Raw genomic sequence first — 23,626 nt, 5'->3', positions numbered from 1 at the left:
GAAGGAAGGAAGGAAGGAAGGAAGGAAGGAAGGAAGGAAGGAAGGAAAGAGAAAGAAGGATGGAAGGGGAAGGCAGGGAGAAAGGAAGAAGGAAATAGAAGAGAGAGAGAGAGAGAAAGATGCAGGAAAGAGAGAGAAACATTCCAGGCTACTCTACTGATCTCCTCTGGAGACAGGGAAGCTGAACTATGTAGACCCATATTGATCTGAGAATAATAAATAATTATTATAGCTTTCTCATCTTTTTGTATTTGTATCTCCAATATCTAGCCCAGTACTTGGCACATAATAGTATTTAATAAATTCCTTCACATAAATGCTGTAAGGTGAACAAAATACTTTCCTCCCAACAATCACCTAAAAGAGGCATCATTACTGGGGCCAGGGAGGATGCTGAGAGGAGAGAGGGCAGAGCTGAATCTGGAATTTTCCTTCCTCTTATGCAGTCATGCTGCCTTTTATGATGAATGGAGGACAAAGAGCTTATTAAGCATGTCCAATGCATCAGGGCTAAAGTGGAGCATGATGATGGTGGAGTTCAAGTCCTAGGAGCCCAGTAGGTAGAAAAGACAAGCAAGCCAGGGAGCCTGTGAGCAGCCACTGCATTTGGAGCCTGAGGGAGATAGAGATTGTCAGTCTCAAAAAAAAAGGGGGAATAAAAGAGAAAGAAAGGGGAACAGAGGGAGGAGAAATGAGAGGAATCAGTCAGTCAATGAACATTTATGAAGCACCTACTATGGGCCAAGCACTGTGCTAAGCATTGGAGTTATAAATTTTAAACAGAAACTAGTACCTGCCCTCAGGGAGCTCACCCTTTAATGGGGGAAGACAGCACACCAAAGAAAGTTGGGAAGGGGGAAGAAGAAGGTATTCGGCTAATTGTGGTGGAGGTCAATCCAAGGATTTCAGTTGATGGGAAATGAAGAGTTGGCTGCTTTGTGAGCTCAGTTTAAATGGAAGCTTTGGGAGGAGTCCTTTGATCCATTCTCCCATCAGAGGGGGAAGAGAGTGAAGAGATGGGAGTACCAAAGTTGATGGAAGGGCACAGAATGATGAGTTTAGTGGTGAAGAGGTGTCCTGGAAGCATGATGATGGTGGAGTCCAATTCCAAGAAGCCCCATAAGTAGAAAAGGAAAGAGAAAAGAGAGGAAGAAAAGGAGGCTCTATCTCTGGCAAAAATTAGGCAAAAGATCATCTCTCAGATCCCAGCATCCCAAAGGCAGAGTCCAAGGTTCTTTTGGGAGGAGGATGAGAGGGGAAGGAAGAGGCCAAAGAGCAGGCAGCCTGGTATGGAAATGGCCGAAAAGAGGTATATGGGCCATTCCACAGCCAAGTGACATAACTATGATCACACAGCTTGTATGTGTGAAAAACAAGTCTTAAATCCAAGTCTTTCTGATTCCAAGACTGGCCCTCTATCCATACTCTACCACACTACCGCTCTCATCCTGTTTTATAGATGAGGAAACCGAGACTTGTAGAGATTAAGAAACTTGGTAAAAGTCATACAACCAGTAAGTGTCTGAGCTGGGATATGAGCTCCAAGTACTCTGTGGCTTACAAAACACATTCCTCACAACCCAGTAAAGTAATTGATAAAGAAATATGTGGGGTTCTGATGAAAAAAAAAGATACCCAGTGTCATTCAGATGACCAGCAGAGTTCCCACTATCCCACTCATCATCTCCCTCCCTCTGCCTCTCCATATAGCACCTGAAATTCAGTTGCCCCAAAGCCCTTCTACCCCCAGTGTATGCCCTGGAACTGCTGACCGTCTATGCCTGGGAGATGGGGACCTCTGAAGCAGAAAATTTCAACATGGCAAGCGGTTTTGTGAGTGTTATGGAGCTCCTCCAGGACCACAAAGATATCCGCATCTACTGGACCAAATACTACAGCCTCCAGGACCAGGTCATCAGGAACTCTGTGAAACAGCAGCTGAAGAGGAAAAGGTAGCAGTCTTCTCCCTACACTACTGAGAGGCACAGAAAGGCAATGGGAGGAAAGACAAAGGGGGGGGGGTCTGCTCATGGCAATGGTTCCCATGTCTAAAGCACCTTTAGTAATGGAGGAGAGCCAGATGTGGTGCACATCTACAATCCTTGCTTCCAGTGGCTCTGAAGCTGGTGGATCACATGAGTTCAGGAGTTCTGAGTTGCAGTTGGGCTAAAGCCAATCTGGTGTCTGAACTAAGTCTGGCACCAATATGGTGAGCCTCTCCAAGATGCCTCAGAGGGGGTGAAAAGCAGACCACATCAAGGTTTTAGTGCCTATCAGCAGTGGAGATTACCTGTGAATGGCCACTGCCTTCCAGTTTGGGCTGGATAGACTCAGTCTTTTTAGGAAATTAAGGCGGGGGGCAGAATAGAGTGGAAGAAAGATGAAAAGGAATTAGGGGAGGGGAAAAGGAGGGAGAAAAGAGAGGAAGAGAAAGAAAGAGATGAGAAGGAAGAGGAGAAGGGAGGGGAGAGGAGAGAAAGGGGGAAGGAAAGGGCAGGAGAAAGTAGAGAAAGGGAGAAGAGGGAAGAAGGGAAAAGAGGGGAGAAGAAGGAAGAGAAAGGTTAGGAGGGAGAAAGAAGGTTAGGAGAGAGGTAAAAGTAGGAAGAGGAGAGGAAAGGAGAAGAGGGAAGAAAGGAGTTAAAGAAAAGGGAGGAGAAACAGGAAGGGTTGGGGGGAAGAGAAAAGAGGAGGAAATGGGAGTTGAAAGAAGTGAGAGAAGGGGATAAAGAAGGGGAGGAGAGGAGAAAGGAAAGAGGGAAGGGGAGAAAACTGTAAGGAAAGGACTGAAGGGCTGGAGCCAGGACTCAAACCTTAGTCCTTAGACTTCATCAAGAACTCTTTGCTCTCCTGTGGTTCCCACCTGCAGGATAGTGATGGTTTGTTTTATTTTGCACTGAGGACTCAGAGAACAAGCTACTTCTTTTCCTACAGACCTGTCATCTTGGACCCAGTGGATCCCACCCACAATGTGGGAGAGGGAAATCGATGGGACCTGGTGGCCCAGAGAGCTGCCCAGTGCCTGAAAAAGATATGTTGTTTTGACAAGTATGACTGCCCGATCCCAGCCTGGAATGTAAAGGTATTGACCAGTCCTCTCCAATCGGTCCTTGGAGTTGAAATCGAGATATCGGTTAAATCAGCACTTCTAGGGAGGAGGGATTTTCATGTTGTTATTCCCTCCCTCCATTCAGATCCTCCTATCCTGGGCCCTTCCAGTCTGTGCCCTCCCTTAAGTTCTCCTTGAGGGAGGAGGAGGGGGTTGTCCTCTCCAGAGAGTGGGGACCTCCCTCTAGATCTCTTGACATTGAGTAGCTATCTTGATTCTTCCTATGTGACCTACCCACTTCTTAGATCAGGGATCTGTAGATAAATTTCAAAGGGTCCATGAAGTTGGATGGGGGAAAAAATCTTTATTTTCACTAACCTCTAATTGAAGTTTCGCATTCCTTCAATTATTAGTGTAGGAAACGAAACCTCATTTTGAAAATATGGGTTCATGGGCTTCATAAGGTTGCCAAAGGAGTCCATGACACATACACACAAAAAAAGGGTTAATAACCCCTCTCCTAGATAAATCACATCTGGATAAAATGCCTGAGGAAAAAGGAAAGCCAACTCTGAAATGCACCTTTATTCTATTACTTTCTGAGTTGACCATGAGACTTCCATTCTCTCCCCCCACCTTTTTCTCCCCTCCCCTCTCTTCTCCTTTTCTGTCCCTTCTCCCTTCTTCCCCCTCCTCTCCTCTCTCTTCTCTCTCCCCTGACCTTTCATCCCTTCTCTTTCTCTCTTCCTCTTTCCCATTCTCCTTTCCCCTGCTTTCTCCTTTCCCGTCTTCCTCTCTTCTCCCTTCTCCCTTTTCCCCCCTTTCCTCAGGCATGGTTGTCCAACACCCCCAAGCCAACTGTCTCTGGCAGCCTGAAAGAGTAAGTAAATAAGGGTGAATAGGCAAAGTAGAGGCAGATGATGTACGAATGAACCAAAGTGCCAACTAAAGAAGTTTGAACTTGATTTCCTTTCCTCTCCTTCTCCCAGAGAGTAAGATCTATCCAAGTGACAGTGAAAAGACAGAAAGGAAAGAACCTGACCATCTGGGTAGATCCCTTTGAGCCCATCCAGAAAATGAAGAATCAGCCAAAGCTGGCCAGCCTCTTCTACCATCAGCACTATGTGTTCTGCCAAGAACCTGGCAGCAGGCAGGACATCCTTAGGTGCCACCGCACCTTAGCAGATTATGGGATCTTCTCCGATGTCAGCATCCGCCTGGTGGAAAGAGTCGACTCCAAGATCCAGCTCTGCGTGAAGCGCAAATCCAGAAGCAGGATTCCTGAGTGGTACTCCATGGGCTCCAACGACCTCATAGGGAAACTGATGTGTATGATTGAAGACAGAGAAGGGCTAGCCCCTGGACAGTATATTCTGATGTTCCAGGGACAGCACCTGCATATGGAGCTCCCCCTAGGGTATTATGATATCCAGGAGGGTGATGTCTTTGTTCTCTCAGAGAGAGAATCCTATTCATTTTTCCCCAGAAAAGAGTTTGGAAAACATGTGGGATTTTTCTTTTAAACTTTCCCAGGGAGGGGTGAGGGGAGAGAAGAAGGGAGAGAATTTGGAACTCAAAACTTTTTTTTAAAATGCTAAAAATTGTTTTTACACGTAATTGGGGAGGAAATAAAATATTATTTTAAAAAATACTTTCCCAGTGTACTCCAGCCATTTTAACAATGATCTATCCTCAAGTCTTTGTTGTTTAGTATAGCTTATCACAGTTCTCTGCTGGGAAAAGGGGGCCCATCTCTCTCTCTCTCTCTCTCTCTCTCTCTCTCTCTCTCTCTCTCTCTGCCTCACTCCCTTCTCTCTCTCTCTTTCCCTCTCTTTCCCTCTCTCTCTGTGTGTCTCTGTGTCTCTCTCACTCTCTCTCTCTCTCTGCCTCCCTCCCTTCTCTCTCTCTGTTTCTCTCTCTCTGTCTCTCTGTCTCTCTCACATTCTCTTTCTCTCTCTCTCCATCTCTCTGTCTCTCTCTGTCTCTCTGTCTATCTCTCTGTCTCTCCCTTCCTCCTCTCTCTGCCTCTCTCTCTCTGCCTCTCTCTCTCTTTCTCTCGCCTTCCATCTCTCTCTCTCTCTATCTCTCCCTCTCTTTTAGATTCATTTTATTGAAATACAGTGTTAACTCCATGCTGTTTTTCAGTAAGAATAATCCAGATTCTGTACCTGTGGCTCCAGTCAGATATCCAGTAGCACAAATTAGCTTCAAGTTACACATACTGAATGAAAGAGGTTGAGCAAGCAAATGGTCATGCAAGTAAGAATAGCCCAGTCTGAGCTTAGCCTGGGGACCAGCAGAGAAAGATTGCTTTAATTTTCCATTACCTTGCATGGGAACCCATCCATTCATGGGTTGGCTTCAGTCAGAGCCATCACTAGCTATTTTGGGGTGGTCACATAAACTGCCTCCAAACCGACTTTGCAAATCATCATGTGAAAAAACTGGAAGTAACTGCAACAAATCCAACTGAACAGGAGGGAGAGTTAGTTACTAGAGAGGTTTCTACACTCCTGAAGAAGGGAATGTGTTACATTTGGGGAACCTTTAAATTTCAATGTCTGGGGATAAAGCCCAAGGCACAACAACCTAGGTATGGCTCTGGCCTATTCTGTGCAAAATGAAGAAGTCAACAGAGTTAACTCTTCCACATCGCAACTTTCAAGGTTTCAATATATCACGGGTCGGCATAAGAAATTAAATGGGAATTTGGAGGGAGTTTCCTGGAAGTCACAGACAACACACAAAGGCCAGCAAATGACGCAGAAAAAGTTCTTTTTCGTACAGTATTTATACTTAACATTGACCTACGTAAAGCCTATGACCAAATACTTAACCAAATTTTACAATAAGGTACTGTAAATACCCCATAATAGAAAAAGAAAAAATTCAGACTTCTTCTCTGGTGCAAAAGGAAGGCCAAAAACTTTCATGCGGATTTTCCAGATCATGGTGCCCCTAACTTCTGTGACATGGAAGGGAGAACTGTAAAGTAAAGTCTTCAGTGCCTTGACCTCCTTTCTCTGCCTGTGGCCCTCTCGGTAACCACCTGCTTTTATAAGGAGAGTACTGGGGATCTGATGAATTCATTCACACTGGAGATGTGAGGGACTTGGTGCTCCTTCCTTAACAGGGTTGTTGCAAGGGTCAAATGAGATAATACTTAGGGGCAGCTAGGTGGCACAGTGGATGGAGCACTGTCCTGATGTCAGGAGGACCTCAGTTCAAATCCGGCCTTAGACCAAATACTTGACACTTACTAGCTGTGTGACCCTGAGCAAGTCACTTAACCCCAATTGCCAAAAAAAAAAAGGAGATAATACTTGTAAAATGCTTGGCACAGTGCTGGTACATAGTAGGTGCTTAATAAATGCTTGTTTCCTTCCTTCCTGACCTCGCAAAGGAATGTACATGTCAAAGGAGGAGGACTGGGAAAGGGGCAAAGAGGAACCCAAAGGAGCAAATGCCATAGGCAAAATTTCTATTCCCTTCTCCCACTAGATGCCCAGTTTAATACCCTCTGCTCTCCTGGTCCCTTACCCATGGCCTGCTTATCCTGTGCTTTCCTCAACTCATCAAACATCAATCAGTTAACCCAGCACCTCATAGTACCCAGCACCATGCTAGGTACTGAGAATAAAACAATGCCTGCCTTCAAGTTGCCTCTATGGGGTAAGGTTAGGGGTTGAAGGTAAGAGGCAGGGAAAAAGGACCAATGTGTACAAATATGCATGGTATATATGCGCACACATATGCAGGGTGTGTGTGCTGTCTACATGTGTTTATCTAGAGTGGTTCAAAGGAAAACACAAATAGATTATCCCTAGAGTCTCCTCTGCCCTTCTCCAAGAAAGACTGATTCCTGTCTGGAGTAGAGCAGGAGATTAGAGTCACAAGGCTGGCCCACTCTGCTGCACTCAGAGAGAAGACATCAGATGAGAGGTCGATCTATTGACCCCTTCTTCCTTGAGCGGAGGCGTGGCATACTCATGTTTCCACAATGGCAGCTTATGTGGAGGATGGATTAGAGGGAAGAAGGACCAATGGAGAGCAAGCCAATTAGGAGGCTGTCTTCATGGTCCAGAATAGAGGGGATGAAAGCTCCAACTATGGTGGTGGCTTCCAGATTGTTTCACTTTTGTCTTTGTAATTGTGTGTCCTGTAGGCATCTCATACTCACCATTTCCCAAACCCACCTTCCTCTGGTGCTCTGGACATTACCTGAGCAGGAAGCAGGAAAAACCTGCCTTCTGATTCAATCTGTAATTTTCACTCTTCTCGCTAAAGCAGAATGCAGCTGGCAAATTGGGGCAATCCCACTGACTCTTGAATTTGGATAGGGGCCAATGCAATGGTGGGCAAAGGAGCAGCAATTCATGGAGACAGCTGGTGTGGGGAGAAGAAGAAAAAGAGGGAGACCCTCCTCAACTTGGTATTAAAAAAAAAACTAACCTGGAAACTCAAATCCCTATACTCATGCATGCCCTATTAGGGCATAAGCACCCTGAGGGCAGAGCCTTTCTTTAGATGCCCTGCGCTTAACACAGCACCTGGTACTGATGAAAGTTATGTTGACTCAGCATTCCATTGTTCCCAGCTCTGTTTATCAATCAGTGTTGGAGAAGGCTTTGGTGGGTAAGGAGACACTATGTCCACAGCTTTTGTATTACATGCTCTTTGTCATGTACTTGTAAATAGAGGCAGATGCTCTCTCTAGAGAATTTGGATCTCTCTTTCCCCCAAAGGGGGAAGATACCTAGAGAACACAAAAGCCATTTCTTGAGATCCTAATCCCAAGAAAATCAGAGGAAGATAATGCCTGTGAAATTAAAGAATATTTTTATTAAGCAGGGAAGCAAAATATGTGTATGTGAGTGATTAGCCTAATACCGAACACTCAGCTAAGTGATGGATGTGGAGGGTATGGATACTTTTCTAACAAAGGAAGGCAGGCAATTGCGGAGAAAGATAGCAATTGGGCAGGTCCTAGAAAGGAATGAGGCAGGGAGCCCCATTCCCAAGGACAGGGGGAGTGAGGAATTCCAGGGATCAGAGCCATGGCCTTCTGATGCACAAATTAAAAGACATTCTGGGTGAAAGCAATCCTGACGGTTCAAGACTTGAGCACAAACAATAAGATAAGGGGGTGTCTCCCCCTTGAATGTTTATGTCTGTCACATAAAACAGGATGTGTCTGAGAGCCCCATAACCAACAGGTAAGGGAGTCTGTGAAGATAAGGACATCCATAAACCACCAAATGGCTCAGGATCTGCTTCAAGGCTGGTATGAGCTTAACTGGCTTCACAGTTGCCAATTCTCTGCATGTCCAGCTGGGTTTACTCTTGATCACTGCAAAGGATTGTTGGTATGTCAAGCCACTCTGTGTCTTAGCTAATATAGCCAGTCCTCATACAGCTCTTCTAGGTTACCTGGATAATTGGGGAGCTCAAGCAAGTTGGGGTAGTTAGTATACTCATTTCCAAATTCATTTGTACATACCCCTGCCTACAAATTGTCATGTTCTTGCCACCTTAGGGAGGTACTTCCCCACCTCAAAGCCACTGCTGATCTTCGCGATCAGCCCCTCAATGTGTTGTACCTTGATGTATTTATAATAAAATCCTCTTAATTCTCTTTGTCCTGAGTTTTGCCTCATTGATCAGGGTGGAAGCCCAAATGAAGAATTTTCCTTTAAACAATACAGAGTAAGCAATTAATAAATTTTTTTCAGATGTTTTGACTGACTGATCCACGTTCAGTCCACATAACCACAAAGGCAAAAGCCCTTCCCCATTTCTACCAAGCAGATAGTTCAGGGTAATGGACCTGGGTCTGAGTCCTGGCTTGGCCAGTCACTACTTGTATGATCATGATCAAGTATCTTCCCTTCTCTGAGCCTCAATTTCCTCATCTGTGAAATGGGGATGATAATACCTGTTCAAAATCAAATGGGATGGTATACCATGTTGAAATATGTCCATCATAGAACTCCTAGATGATAAGCCCTTCAAAGAGGAGGATAAAGTGTCCTTCAGAAATAAAAAACTGAGGGAGAAGGGAGGATTTACACAAGTTTCTCTGATAAAGACTTCATTTCTCACATACATAGGGAACTGAGCCAAATTATAAAAATAAGAGTCATTTCCCAATTGATAAATTGTCAAATGACATGAATAGGCATTTTGCAGATGAAAAAATCAAAGCTATCTATCGTTGCATAAAAATGATCTAAGTGACTACTGATTAGAGAAATACAAATTAAAACAACTCTGAGGTACTGTCTCACACCTATCAGGTTGGCTAACATGACAGAAGAGTAAAATGGCAAATGCTGGAGGGAATGTAGAAAAATAGAGGCATCAATGCACTGTTGGTAGAGTTGTGAACTGGTCCAGCCTTTCTGGAGAACAATTTGAAACTATGACCAAAGGACTGTAAAACTGGGCATACCCTTTGACCCAGCAATTCCAGTACTAAGGACTGTATCCCAAAGAAATCAAGGAAAAGGGAAAAGGACCTTTTTGTACAAAAATATTTATAGCAGTTTTTTTTGTGGTGGCAAAGAACTGCAAACTGAGGGGAAGCTTATCAACTGAGGAATGACTGAACTAGTTGTGGCATATGATTGCATGGAATGTTATTGTAATATATGAAATGATGAACAGGATGATTTCAGAAAAGCCTGGGAAAACTTGTATGAACTGATGCTAAATGAAGAGAGCAAAACCAGGAGAACATTGTACATAGTAACAGCAACATTGTAACAAGAATGACAGCTATTTTGATCAGTACAATGATCCAAGACAATTCCAAAGGACCCATGATGAAAAATGCCATCTACCTCCAGAGAGAGAATTGATGGAGTCTGAAAGAAGAGCAAAACATACTTTTTTTTCACTTTATGGTTCTTGCTGCTTTTTTTGGGGGTGGGGGGGCAACATGGTTAATATGCAAGTTGGGCAGCTAGGCGGCACCACAGTGCACAGAGTGCTGGGCCAGGAGTCATGAAGACTTATCTTCCTGAGTTCAAATCTGGCCTCAGACACTTACTAGCTGTGTGACCCTAGGCAAGTCCCTTAACCCTGTTTGCCTCAGTTTCTTCATCTGTAAAATGATCTGGAGAAGGAAATGGCAAACCACTCCAGTACCTTTGCCAAGGAAACCCCAAATGGGGCCACAAAGAGTAAAAAAAGCTTCAAGGACAGCTTTTCTCAACTTGATCCAAACTCTGTCTTTGAAATTTTCCCCTTCTGCCCTCTAGCAGACCAAGCAGAACAAGGCTGATAATCCTTTTTCTATAGAACAGTCCTTCAGTTACTTGAAGGCACATGTGCTACTCCAGGGTGGGGAACCAAAGTTTGGATTTGGTCAAAGGGCAGCACTTGAGGTTCCAGAAGGCCACATGTGGCCTCCAGGACACAGGTTCCCTACCCCTGCTATTCCCTCTGAGTCCTTTCTCCTCCAGGCTAAACATCTCCTGTTTCTTCAACTGAACCTCACACACCCTGCTCAGGCTGCCATTCTGGGACCTCTCCCCCTTAAAAGCTACCCTCAGTATTCACCACCACCTGAATTGGATAAATAAATGCCCATTGACTCCAGGATCAAATATAAAATGCTCTGTTTGCCATTCAAAGCCCTTCATAATCTGACTCCCTCCTGACTCCCCTTTCCCATCTTCTTACACATTACTCCTCTACGCATCATCTTCCATGCAGTGACACCAGCCTCCTGGCTATTCCATGAACAAGACACTCTATCTCTCCACTTTGACCTTTTTCTCTGGCTATCCCCCCTCCCTACAGAAAGATCTCTATGTTGGAGTAGCTGGATGGTGCAGTGGATAGAGCACGCTTCCTGGAATCAGGAGGACCTGAGTTCAAATTTGGCTACTGTGTGACCCTGGGCAAGTCATTTGACCCTGATTGCCCAAAAAGAAAAAAAAAAAAGATCATTAGGTTTTCGACTTATTTCTGTAAGTTCTCCAGAGGCCTAGGACCATGTCTTCCTCTTCTTTGCATCCTCCTCCTCTAGACCCATCCGAAGGACTTTGAACATGAATGAATGACTATTGCTTGTTTCTATAATCTCTGGAAAATTAGACTCCCTGGCCCAGAGAGAAGAATCAGGAGCAGGATTTGCAAAAAAGTCAATTTAGACTTTAAGGGGAAAACCTCCTATCCTAGGCAAAGGAACTGGTTATATTTAGCCTAAAAACCTAAGACTTAGAGGTGACACGGTCGCGGACTTTAAGCATTTGGAGGGTTTTCGGGTAGAGGAGCGTAAAGTAGCTCTGCTTGGTCCCAGCACAAGGAGCAGCGAGTGCAAGTGACAGGAGCTGATGGAGACCTGACCCGGCAAACACTTGGCGCTCGTTGAGAGCTGTCCCCAAAGTGAGACGGGCTACCTCCTCAGGAGCGGGTGGCCTCTCCCTCATTGGAGGTCTTTGGGAAGAGGCTGGGCGAGCCCACGCCGGGGATGTCACTAAGGGGGCTCAGGTTCAGGTCTGGGCTGGTCTCTGGGATGCTCCGCCGGTCCCTGGGAAACTCTGAGCCAGAGAACTACAATCCCCAAAATGCCCCGCGCGGCTCGCCCGTCACGTGCAGCAGCGGGAGGATGTGAGGGGAAGTGGAAAGACGACCCACAATGCACTGCAGCGGACCAAGATGGCCGCGCCCAGGGCTAGCGTAAGCGACTGCGAGAGCAGCGAGGATGACGACGCCGAGGAGCTGCAGCGCTGCCGGGAAGCGGCCGTGCCGGCCGGCTGGGGGCCGCGCGCGGAGGGGGGGCAGGGTAGGGAGCTCCGAGGACGGGTGGGGGCGAGGGGGAAGAGGAGGAGGAGCCCAGTGCGCCTGCGCAGACCGACTGAGCGACCCGGGAGAAACTGAGGCAGAGGTCCATAGGCCCGAGTGAGGAAGCCACCCGTCTCTTTTTATAAATGGGGAAACTGAGGCACTGGGACCATAAAACATATGGGAGCAGGGAGGCTTCTGAAAAGGAAAGTGACCCCCAGGATCACCCAGTGAAGGTAGTAGCAGAGCTAAGACTCGAACCCAAGACTGTTCAGACACCCTTCCTCTCCTTCATGAGACCAAAGATCTGGAGCTGGAAGAGGCCCCAGGGACCACGTGGTCCCGCTCCTCATTTTACATCGAGCCCCAGAGATAAGCAGCAAAGGGCTGAATTCGAACCCATGCCCTGTGTGAGCCCAGGTAGCTTCTGCCTCTCTCCCTTGGGCTCCAAAGCCCTTCCCACCCCTGGGATTCTGGAATGTCATGGAAGGAGCCCCGGGGGCAGCGCTGCCATTCCCTGACAGCCCTGGAACCCGCAGCCTCCCAGCCGGTCCAGGGGGATTGCTACGGTGCCTTGTCTCCCCCGGAGCAGAGACTGCCATGAGAGTAGAGCCTTCTGGAGGGCAGGACCCTGCCCTTGTCTCTGTGTCCCGGGCACAGCTAGACTGGAAACAGGTGGCCAATGAGTATTTGTTGAGTTAGGATGGAATATGTCATTCACGGCTCCTAGAACATCAGAGCTTAGAACTTAGAATGTCAGGGCCAGGACGGGCCTCAGAACAGGGGGCGTTGGGGCTGGGAGGGGCCTCACAACAGGGAGCGCCGGGGCCGGGAGGGGCCTCACAACAGGGGGCGCCGGGGCCGGGAGGGGCCTCACAACAGGGGGCACCAGGGCCGGGAGGGGCCTCACAACAGGGGGTGTCGGGGCGGGAGGGGCCTTAGAACAGGGGGTGTCAGGATGAGAGGGACCTCAGTGGACAATGAGAGTCCAAACTCTTCCTCTTGCAAATGAGAAAGTTTTCCCCAGAACTTGAAAATGATTCAGCCACGATCTCATCCCAACGCCTCATTTCCCTCTCTTTCCACAGAGGTTACAGCTAAGGACCATTTGCCATCTGCCCGGCCAAGCCTCAGGTATTTGGGCATTTTGAGCCTGGGCTCTGGTTCCATGAAGTGGAGGCTGTACAGCGGGGGGTCAGTCCGGGGTTTCGGAGCCGTCTGGGACACGGATCCTCAGGTCAGGGTTTCCTGAGCCCCTGATGAGGAGGCTGCTTTGTTTTCATTACAGACACAAGGTGGATGAGCATGAGCAAGACGGGAATGAGCTGCAGACCACTCCAGAGTTCCGGGTTCACATAGCGAAAAAACTGGGAGCCTTATTAGACAGGTAAGGAAAGCCCCACCCCTGAGCCCCTGCTCCAGAGTGGTTGAGTTAGAAGGCCAGGAGAACGAAAGTTAGTCAGTGTTTACGAAGCCCCTGCTGTGTGCAGGCACAGCGCCACAGACTGGGAGCTGACTTGTGAAAGGCTGAGATTCGTAATGAGGGATGGATCGTTCCACTGGCCCTTCATCCACCCGTGTGGGCCTCCCTTCCCTGGTGCCGATTGTAGCCCTCAGGCCTCTAATCAGTCCTGTGTGTTTATCAGTTGGGTCCTTCCATAAATCCCCAGCCATTGGGAAGCCCACCAGAGCTTTTGATAAGCTCTGGGGTGTCCAGGTGGCCCGCAGATGTTTGCGGTGTTGGCATCAAGGATGGCCACGCCCTCTTGCCGCCTTTGTCAGAGAGAACCAAGAGAAAACCATTCTCTAGCCTTGGTCTTCTTGGGGTGAAAGGTGAGTCCGAGGAAAGCTCCCCGTAGGCCTAGAGATGTCAGGGGACATCGGCCAGAAGGGCTGGGGGCCTTGGGGCTCGGCCAGCCCTGAATGCCTGGCTTAGAAAGTGACTGGAGGCCCAGATGCTGGTCTCCTTGAGTGTGACTCGTGGGCAGAGGGAGCCGGCATCTGGGTCTGACCTCAGACCAGTCGTTGGAGCTTCTTGGATTTCCATTTTCTCATGTGTCAAGTGTGGGTCAGACCAGATGCTTTCTAAGGGCCTTCCCGGCTCTGAATCCTATGATGATGATTTAAGGTTTACAAAGACATTATACATATGATCTCTGAGCCCACAACAACCCAGAGACAGAGGTGCTGTCATTATCTCTGTTTTACAGATGAGGAAACTGAGGCAAACAGGTGAAGTGACTTGCCCAAGGTCACACTGCTAGGAAGTGTCTGAGGCTGGATCTGAACTCAGGTCTTCCTGACACCAGGCCCAGCACCCTGTGTATTTTATATCTAAAACATAAAGTTTTACATGTAAATAAATTAAAACTTACAACATATACAAGTATAAATAAATGTCAGTTATCATAATAGGGTTATTAGGTCATTTGCTATATTTGTTTGCATGTTGTCTCTGCCATTAGATGGTGAGCTCCTCACGGGTAGGGCTGTCATCGTCTTCCTTTGTATCCCCAGCACATAGTAGGCCCTTGATAAATGTTTACTGACAGGTGTACGTGGCATAGTGAATAAAGAGCAGGCCTCCGGGCAAGGATGACCATCTCTGACACTCACTGACTGTGTGACCCTGGGCAAGTCACTGAACCTTGGAGATTATAAACTCTCCAGGATTATAAATTGCAGGGCTCATGTTGCTCAGCTTTGGTGGTGGTGAGATCACGGCAAGGTCCCTCTGCCGGTGAAATCACAGTTGCTTTCCCGTGCTTCACACCCGAAGATATAGAATGTGTTATATTGTGTATGCCTCAGTGTTCTTTCTCATTTTGGACCTATCGTTTCGTCAGCGTAGGGCCCCTAGGTGTTAAAGTGCCCTCTGCGAGTGCAGGTTGGCAGCTCGTCTATAACTCACAGTCTCAGCAAGCGCCCAGGTCCCCAAGAAGGGAGGGGAGCTGTCCAGGGTCACGCAGACTGTGTCAGAGAAGGGCTTGACCCCAGCTCTGAGGCCAGCGGCAAGACAGATTAGCGACTCATCATCATCATCAGGGCTGTCTATACAGCTCTCCTGGTGTTTTCTGATCATGCCAAAGACAGGTGCAGGCCGGCCGGGCACTGCTGACCAGAAGTTCTCCATCTCGTCTCTGTCCAGCCCCATCCTTTCTAGCAGCCCAATGCCTTGGCTGAAGGTTTTGAGCTCAGTCACTGCTGTTCTCTCCCCTTTAGCTTTATCGCCATTTCAGAATCCGGCCCCAGGCCCGCGCAGGCTGCCGTGCAGACAGCTCCCGGGGAGGACGATGGTGAGTGCCCACCCCCCTTTTCTGAGCTCAGACCCTCTGGCTGGGTGCTGGGGCCCCAGGGCTCACACCTCCGTGTTTGGTTCTTTGGCACCCCAGGCTTCCGTCTCTTCTTCACGTCCGTCCCAGGCAGCCCAAAGGACGCAGCTCCTCCCGTCAGGAGCAGAAAGCGGCCTCCGTCCAGTTCTAGGTAAGTGGGCGGCCGGGCCCAGAGTCGAGCGCTCCTGGCTTCCTGCCTTGGCCAGTCCCCTCCCTGGCCCCCGCAGCAGGCCATGCTCAGACCCCAGCTAGGGAAGAGTCATCCTCACGGCCCCTTTTTGTGTGATACTTGGAGGTTTGTAAAGCGATTTATGTATGCGTCTCATGGGATCCTCGCAACAGACTTGTGCCAGTGGCATCCCCATGTGACAGATGAGGAAATTGAGGGTCAGAGAGGTCAGGTGATTAGCCCAGGGTCACTCAGGCAGTTCAGCCCAGCTTCCGTCCCAGATGCTGCTCTCTGCCCGCTAACCCACCCTGTCCTGTCAGGAACTTGAGAAGGCACGGCTTGGCCCACGGGGGTGGTGGGCCAGGGGCCAGGAAGACCGACCCCGATTGTCTCATAGCAGTGACTCAGACAGCGATGAGGAGTGGAGGAGATGCCGGGAGGCGGCGGTGTCTGCGACAGACATTCTGCGGCCTGGAGCCCTGCCTGCCCAGGAGGCCCCCGCGGAGCAGCAGTTGCCCAGGAAGAAGAAGAAGAAGAAGAAGAAGAAGAAGAAGAAGAAGAAGAAGGGAGAGCAGCAGGTCGGGCAGGGGAAGGAAGCTGGTCCCCGGGGGACCCCGGAGAAGCAGCCTCGGCCCCTGCCCCTTCACAGGGAGCCAGAAGGGGGAGAGGCCCAGCACAATGGGGGCCACACACCGCTCACCACAAAGAGAAAGAAAAGGAGGAAGAAAAACCGAACGGAGGAAAGCGAGGCTCTGCCGTTCCCAGCGCAGAAGGGCCGAGCGGCCAGTACCTCTGAGTAACTCCGTCGTCAGCAGCGGCGCCTGCCTCCAGCAGCCGCTGCCACTCTAGGCCCGGGTCTGTCAAATGAGGAGGACACCCCTCCCCAGGAAGAGGGACGCAGCAGGCCGCTCCCAAACGGGCCCAGGGCTGGAGAGCTGTGGGCTTTCCTGGGAGCCACGGCGGCCCTTCCCTCCATGCCCTCTGGCCTCCCTTCATACCCGTTCTCTGCCTGGGCCTTGGGCACGGCCTGGAGGAGCACTGGGAGGGCACCCTGGAGTTGTGGCGAGGCCTGGCCACCATCTGCATCGCTGGACTCCTCGGGGGCCCTCGGCCGCTTGAGGGCAGGAGCCTAATAAAGCTCGTGGTCAGCAGCGCCCTGGTGCTCTGGCTCCTGTTCCATCAGGCTGGGGTCCTGGCTGAGGGTCACCCAAGAGGGACTGGGCAATCCCTTCTTGTCCCTGAAGCCGCTCTGGGTCTAGCAACTGGAGAGACCCAGCCGTGCCTGGGACAGGACCCTGTGGAATCACTGCGGAAATACTCCATGTGCATTCTCTTCCTGCGTCCTCCCCTTTCCCTCTTCACTCCCCAGCCCTGTGAGCCCCTGAGGACTTTATTTGTTTTCTGAAAAAATATAGAAGTTTCCTGAAGATTCCTGAAAACTTCCAGCTTTTCATTTCTAGAAGTGTTTAATTCTATAAAGACTAGAAATACAGCAAGAGAACAGAGCTGCCCTTAAAGGCAGTGAGTTCCCTGTCACCCTAACTATTCAAGCAAAGGATCATGGGACTTAGAGCTGGAAAGAGATGTTAGGGGTCATGCAGTCCAAGCCCCCCATTTTACGTATGTTCTTTCACTGCGCTCTGCTGAGCGCTTCACGCAGACGTTGTGGAGGGGCTGGCCCTGCTGACCTGTGAACTTCCATCCGGGCTTTAGAGTCTCTGAGTCTGTTTGTGGTTTTCCATAAATTCCATTTGTCCTCTCAGTTGCCCTCCATCTCCCCCACCTTAAAGAATGTTTAAAGGGTCATTTCCATGACTTAGAACTTGTGGAAATGTTCCATCCCTAGGGTGACACAAGAAATCTTGATGAAACCTTAAACTGCCTTGAGAGAAGCATTGAGTGCAGAACTAGGGAGGGGCCCGTCCCCCTGCCCTCTGCCCCATCAGACGACATCACAGGCACCGCGCGGTGCTTTTTAACCTCCCAGAGGTGTTCAGAAGCAAGCAGCCCAGGCAGTGAAGGACCCCTTGGGTTTATACCCTGGAAGGGCCGCGAATGTTCAGCCCAGAGAGACAGTGTAACATAGGGAATGCTTGGCCCGAAGTAGGGCAAGTCTGAGTTCAAATCCACACTCTGAAATTCACTAGTCGTGCGACCCTGGGCAAGTCACTTCAGCTCTGCCTACCTCAGTTTCCTCAACTATAAAAAAATGTACGTCTTGGGCCAAATGGCCCCTAAATCCCTTCCAGCCCTCATTCTGTTATCCAGTAAGACCTTGGAGGGTGGGATGACTGACTGAACTCAAAAGTTAGAAGGATTATGATGTGAAAGGGGGCTTGGATGTATTCTGGTTGATCTCCATAACATACGCCATGTCCACAGAGATGTGGGTCAGACTCAGTGGCCTCAGGCCCCTTCCGTCTCTGGGTGTCTATGCAGCAGTGAGGTCATGGAGTCACCTGCTCTCCCAGAGGCAATTAAGTGGTGCCTCAGCTCTAGGCGTAGAGTCAGGAGGACCTGAGTTCCAATCCAGCCTCGGACACTTACTAGCTGTGTGACCCTGGGCAAGTCACTTCACCTCTCTTTGCCTTCCAGGGGTGAGAATCAAGTGAGATATTTGTAAAGTGCCTAGTATAGTGGCTGGTGCCTTGTAGGTGCTTAATAAATGCTAGTTTCCTTCCCAGGATGTTCTCTTTACTGAGACCTGAGATGATCTGCCCCCACCCCGAGAATCCCCTCGCAGCCCTGCCTCCTGCCCCACCCCCCAAGGCAGGGTGAAGGAACAAAGCACTCTTTGGCTGGAAGTTAAATATATATAATATATATATATATTTATAGGCTCACCCCTGCTCGGGAGCAAGCAGCAGGAGATCTCTGTGTCCTGTTCATTCCCCTCCCATCCCTGTTCAGGAGCCACGGCCCAGGGGATCCCCACAAGCAGGGCCCTGGCGCCCTCAGCCAGAGAGGGTGGACAGCCAAAGCCTCGGGGCCATTCCCACTTGGGGTAGCGTTGTCTCCTGGGAGCAGTCGTTCGGCTTCTTCCGGCCTTGCCCCTCTTGCCCGGCTGGAGCTGCCTCCCCAGGACAGTCCGGTCTCCACCCTCGGCCTTGGCACTTAGGAGCACCCACCTCGCCATCTCGATGTTGCCAGGGCCGCAGGGCGTCTGGCAGGGTAGCAGATGGTGGAGATGGGGAAGCAGGGGCCACCCTCCCCCAGGGGAGCCGAGGCCTGAAGGCTGACGTCTACAGAAGTGCCTGATAGAAACGGGTAAAGGAAGGAACCAAAAGCTGGGGCCGGAAGGAAGCGGGAGAACAAGCCCTCCTGGCAGCCGTCCAAAAGCGTGCTGGCGAATCGGCAGCTCAGTCCCAGCAGGCAGGCAGGGTGGCTGAGGAATGGGGCTGGGGAGGGGCCCTGTCCAGCTGTCCTATCCACTTGTTGCTGGGAACTTTCCCTAGAGAGGCCAGAGCAAAGCTTACTGGCCGATGCGGGTGGACACGAGGCGGGCGGCGGCAGCAGCCTTGAGGTGGGAGGACTGTGTCCTGCCCTTCCCCGTCCCTGTGGTTTGGCTCTGTCACTGGCCGATGAGCCTGAGCTCGGAGAAACTGGGCAGGCCCAAAGAACCGGTGATTCGGGATTCGCAGGGTAGTGGGGCTGGGGGAACGGAGAGCTCCAGACGGAGGCAGGGGGTCCTGGTGAAGTCCCAGCTCTGCCATTCACTGGCTCTGTGCCCCAAGGAGCACCTGCATCTTCACCCCCGGGCCTCGATTTCCTCCTCCATAAAATGATGACCTCCAAGGCCCTCTTCAGCTTTCGAAGCTGGCAGAGGACAATTGGGGGGGTCGAGGTCCCCGGGATTCCTTCTGGGATTGGGCTTCTTAAACAGTTTTCCGAAGGGTCCTCGTCCCTCTGTGGCAGTGGAGGTCAGGGGAGGTGTCTCCTGCCCCCTTCAGTAGGCAGGGCCCCGGCGCCTAGAAGGTGGTCGCCATGGTTACTGAGAGGAAGATGCCATGTGTGTGGAGATGAAGGTCTCAATGACGCCGTGGTTGGAGGACAGGAGCTGACTGTGGCTGCTGGTAGACTCTGAGCCCTGGTACAGTACCAGGCTACTGGAGGAGACTGCAGAGGCAAGCGTGGCCGGTGAGCTGGGCGGCCTCCCAGGTGGGATCCAGTGCGACCCCTCCCCCCCATCATACAGATGAGGAAACTGAGGCACAGTGAAGCACCCTCCCCAGAGTCACGCAGTGTAAGCCAGGACGTAATAATAACAGTGGTGGTGACAGTGATGATAGCTAGCATTTATAGAGAGCGAGGCCCCGTGTACTGTTGGATCCTCACAATAACCCTGGGAAATAGACAGTATTATCCTTGTTTTACAGATGAGGAAACTGAGACAAAAAGAGGTTAAGTGACTTGTTCAAGGTCACACAGTTGTTAAATATGAGGCTGGATTTGAACTCAGGTCTCCCTGATTCCAGGTCCAGTGCTATTTGAATCCAGGTCCTGCGAGGGCAACCAGTTACCCAGTGGGCTCTGAAGTAACTCCTGCCATTTTGGAAGAGGTAGCTGAGGTAAACAGCCCGGCAGTGCTGCGGACAGAGCGCTTGAGTGGGAGATGGGAGGGACTCAGTTCAAATCCAGCCTCGGATCCTAACTAGCCATGTGACTCTGCACAACGTCACGTGATACTCTCAGCCTCAGTTTCTTCATCTGCGAAGGGGGGGGGTTAATAACAATAGCACCTACTTCCCAGGGTTATTGTGAGGTTTAATAATACACGGAAGGTGCTTTGCAAACCTTAAAGCGCTATAGAAATGATACCTCATCTAGCGAATACTGGGATGATTTCCGAGGGCCTCAGTTTCCATATCTGCAGTATCAATGGGCTGAATTAGGTGAGGTCTAGGGTCCCTCCCACTCTAGATCTGTGATCCTCTGACTTGCCTCTGACCCGGCCCGACCTCCTAGGATCCCCACCTGGGGAAGGTTGTTCTCTGCCTCCCCCTCGCCCCTAGCCGAGATGGCTCAGTAGACAGAAGGCTGGATTTGAGAAGACCCGAGTCTGGATCCTGCCTGGGACACTAGCTGTGTGACCCTACATAAGTCATGTGACCCCTCCCCAGCCTCAGTTTCCTCATCTGTAGAATGGGTAGCTTGGACTTTGGCCCAAGATCCCTCCCCGCTCTAAATCCGTGACTCTGTGATTCCCTGCCGATGTGAGCCGTGACGGCTTTTGCGTCCTTTCCCTGTCCTCCCCACTCATGATTTTCCCTTTCTTCCCTAAGTTCCCTGAGATTTAGAGCCAAACTGGACCACGAGTCCGGCCTCCTCGTTGTATGGATGGGTAACTGACTTGCCCAACATTATCCAGCTAGGAAGGAAGTCAGAGTCAGAATTGGAATGCAGGTCCTCTGACTCTACCACCCCACACCGCCTCCTCCCTCCCAGCAAACACGGGCCCACTGGGTGATCCCACCAGAAGGTTGGGGGCAGGGAGGTGGGACGTCCCTCACCAGCTGGGCTGGTGCTGAGGCGTTGTCCCTGCTGCAGGGGCTCGATACCTGGGTCCTGGCTGGGGATGTGGATGGTCGAAGCCTGAGACACCGGTGTGTGTAGCCCGGACTCGCTGGGGGTCTCAGAGTCTGAGCTGAACACCTAAGGGAAGAGAGATGCCGAGTCACAGGAGGTTGAGGGCAGCTGGGGCTTGAGAACCGTGGACAGTGACCACAGTCTGTCATCCCCTCTCCGCTTTACCTGCTTGGTGGGCGTCAGGCTGGCAAGCGCACTGAGGTTGGCAGTGTCGGTGATGAGCATGGTCTGGGGGAGGAGGCCAGTGTGTGTGTACTGAGTAACATCAGGTTTGTGACTGTAGAGGGCTGTGGAGAAATATAAGTGAGAAGAGAAGCTGCATAAAACACAGGAACCAGGAGCCGTAATTTAGCTGGGACACACTTAGCTAGTGACGCCACACCTTTTCTGAGTGGACCCAAGCAATGACCCAAAAAGATTTCTGCTTACGGAGGGATGGAGGTGTAGATAAACTGTAAAGTGGCTTGGTTTGATGTGTGAATGACCGTGCCTAATGTAAATTAGTATTATGATCATTTGTAGCGCTTCAGATTTTGTCTGTCCCACTATCGGAGCACAGGACTGACCTAAATGGGAAAAGGCACCCTCTCGTCGCTGAGACCCACAGGGGACCAGTCAGTCTGAGACTGCCCAATCCTCTCCCACAACCATCACTGTGGGGTTCAAGCTGGGGAGTATAGAAAGGAAGCGGAATGGCCTCTGGGGGGACCAGGCGCCTCACCGTGAGGACTCTGAAGCTGGGCCATGGTGGCCATGAAGGGACTTTGGGCCATGTGGCCCTGCACCTGTTGCATGAGTGGCTGTTGATAGGAGGGATGCAGTGGCTGGGAGAACTGGACAGGCTGCAGGGTGGTCAAGCTGCTGCCCATGCTGTTGATGACGGGCACGCTCTGGGCCTGGCTGGAGGCTAAGCCTAGAACACAGATGGGAAGAGACTAGAACCTGCTTCCCCATTCCCCTTCTGCCCCCGTATCCACCAGGAGGCCCAGGTGCATCCAAGCCCTCTGGGTCAGAGGCAAGAACCCAAGGGGCCCTGCAGGGTTTGGGGCCTGGGGCTCAACTCATGTTAATTTAGGTAATATAATGTAATATCATCTGTAAGATTTAGGTAACATAATTACTGGGCTCCCTGTCCCCATTTTCTCCCTTTTCCAAATGGTCCTTCAGGGGCAGCTAGGTGGCTCTGTGGATAGAGCACCAGCCCTGGAGTCAGGAGGACCTGAGTTCAAATGTGACCTCAGATACATAACACTTACTAGCTGTGTGACCCTGGGCAAGTCACTTAACCCCATTGCCTAACCTAAAAAAAAAAAAATCGTCCTTCATACAGCTGCCAAAATTATCTCCATAAAGCATGGACCGGACTAGGTCACTCCCCTGCTTAGCAGTCTGCTATGGTTCCCTATTTCTCCAAGGAAAAATCCAAATGCTTTAGTCTGACATGGGAGACACTGCGCAGTGTAGACACAGTCTCTCTTTTTTCAGCCTTCTCTCCCATTACTCCCCTTCATAGCCATCCCCCAGCTGTCCCTAGAGTGGTTTACGAAGGCCATACACCTTGAAGGTGTACCTAACCCAACCTGCACCTACACCATACTCCAGCCTTTCCCCAACGATGATGTGGCAGTTTTTCGAATCCTGGAAGACAAACTTCTCTTCTACAAACTGAAACACTCCCAGATTCTCTAACTGACCTTCATATGACATGAAAAATTCAAGGCCTTTTGACTCATTTCCCCCCAAACCATGGAGCCCAGAACTCAACGGTCCTCCGTCCACAAGCTGGCCAAGGCAGCACCCAGGATGGGCACCTCTTCATTCTTGGATGCCAGGACATTTTGAATACAGTTCAAGGTCTCACCAGGCCTGGCTGGCCGCCATGTCACACCTGGCCATCCTCCTCTTCCAAGTCCAACATTAAGAGCGCTTCCCTGAAGCCTGCTGCAAGTGTTTTCTCTCAAGATGTCCCTAAGGCCCTTCATCTGGATTTCTCATGGATAATCACAGAATTTATGTCCAAACAGCACTTGAAAGCACTTGGGTCCAGCCCAGACCTGGGCAAGAATCCCCATCTCAGCTTCCCCAACAAATCATCACCCTGCCTTTATTCAGAGACCTCCAAGGACTCCCTCATTTTACAGATGGGGAAAGTTGAGGCCCAGAGGGATTGAATGGCAGAGTCAGGATTCTAACTCAGGTCCTCTGACCCCAAAGCCAGTGCTCTATTCTCTGACCCACAGTACTCCACCATCCCTGCTTTCTGGGAATTTAGATTGGAACGCTATGTCCTAGGCTCTCCAGAAGACTTGGACGGGCAATGGTGGACAAAGCTATTTGGGGGAGTTGCCTTTTCCCAGCATTTCCTTTTTCCCAGGTACCAGAAACAAGAGTTTGTATGGTGTAAAGGAAAGACCACTGGCCTGGGAATGAGGGGTCCCAGCTCTTCTATTAGGTTCCTGTGTGACCTGGGAAAAGTCACTTCACTCTTTGGGCTTCCATTTCTTCATCTTTAAGATGAGAAGATGGTCTCTATGGCCCCTCCCAGCTCTGAGACATTCTCTGTTCTAAGGCCCCTCCCAGCTCTGACATTTCCCTGCCCTAAGAATGCTCCCAGCTCTGACATTCTGTGTTCTAAGGCTTCTCCCAGTTGTGAGACATTCTCTGTTCTAAGGCCCCTCCCAGCTCTGGCACCAGGTGTTC

The 23,626-nt window shown here is 50.3% G+C and overlaps 3 protein-coding genes across 6 annotated transcripts in view; 2 read left to right on the top strand and 1 right to left on the bottom strand.

Moving 5' to 3' along the window:
• The window catches only part of LOC114043294 (2'-5'-oligoadenylate synthase-like protein 1), a 14,789-nt gene extending 10,197 nt beyond the window's left edge, over positions 1-4,592 (top strand). The window contains exons 4-6 of the mRNA XM_027862375.1: positions 1,711-1,952; positions 2,932-3,079; positions 4,036-4,592. Of these exons, the coding sequence (XP_027718176.1) occupies positions 1,711-1,952; positions 2,932-3,079; positions 4,036-4,569 (924 nt within the window). The 3' untranslated portion in view covers positions 4,570-4,592. The remainder of the gene's footprint in view (positions 1-1,710; positions 1,953-2,931; positions 3,080-4,035) is intronic.
• Positions 4,593-11,713: 7,121 nt separating this feature from the next.
• On the top strand, positions 11,714-16,779 carry CUNH12orf43 (chromosome unknown C12orf43 homolog). 3 transcript variants are annotated; one of them, XM_027862913.1, is made up of 6 exons: positions 11,714-11,840; positions 12,928-12,973; positions 13,128-13,226; positions 15,062-15,135; positions 15,232-15,322; positions 15,738-16,779. In XM_027862913.1, the coding sequence occupies exons 1-6, from the start codon at positions 11,714-11,716 to the stop codon at positions 16,138-16,140; spliced, it is 840 nt and encodes a 279-aa protein (XP_027718714.1). In that variant the 3' UTR covers positions 16,141-16,779. The 3 variants fall into 3 exon arrangements, with proteins under 3 accessions (XP_027718714.1, XP_027718705.1, XP_027718697.1); XM_027862904.1 differs by lacking the exon at positions 11,714-11,840 and adding an exon at positions 11,889-12,259 and having other exon boundaries at positions 15,741-16,779; XM_027862896.1 differs by lacking the exon at positions 11,714-11,840 and adding an exon at positions 11,889-12,259.
• Positions 16,780-19,260: 2,481 nt separating this feature from the next.
• Positions 19,261-23,626, bottom strand: part of HNF1A (HNF1 homeobox A) — a 29,896-nt gene continuing 25,530 nt past the window's right edge. The window contains exons 7-10 of one of the 2 annotated variants that reach the window (XM_027862870.1): positions 21,648-21,839; positions 21,092-21,213; positions 20,851-20,992; positions 19,261-19,456 (exon numbers count right to left, since the gene is read on the bottom strand). In XM_027862870.1, the coding sequence (XP_027718671.1) occupies positions 19,329-19,456; positions 20,851-20,992; positions 21,092-21,213; positions 21,648-21,839 (584 nt within the window). In that variant the 3' untranslated portion in view covers positions 19,261-19,328. The remainder of the gene's footprint in view (positions 19,457-20,850; positions 20,993-21,091; positions 21,214-21,647; positions 21,840-23,626) is intronic. The other variant, XM_027862882.1, reaches the window with a different exon arrangement.

Source organism: Vombatus ursinus, unplaced genomic scaffold (assembly GCF_900497805.2).
Source record: "Vombatus ursinus unplaced genomic scaffold, bare-nosed wombat genome assembly UNPS02001287.1, whole genome shotgun sequence".
Lineage (NCBI taxonomy): Eukaryota > Metazoa > Chordata > Mammalia > Diprotodontia > Vombatidae > Vombatus > Vombatus ursinus.
Note: the sequence above shows the minus strand (reverse complement) of the source record. Positions and strands in the feature narration are given on the sequence as shown.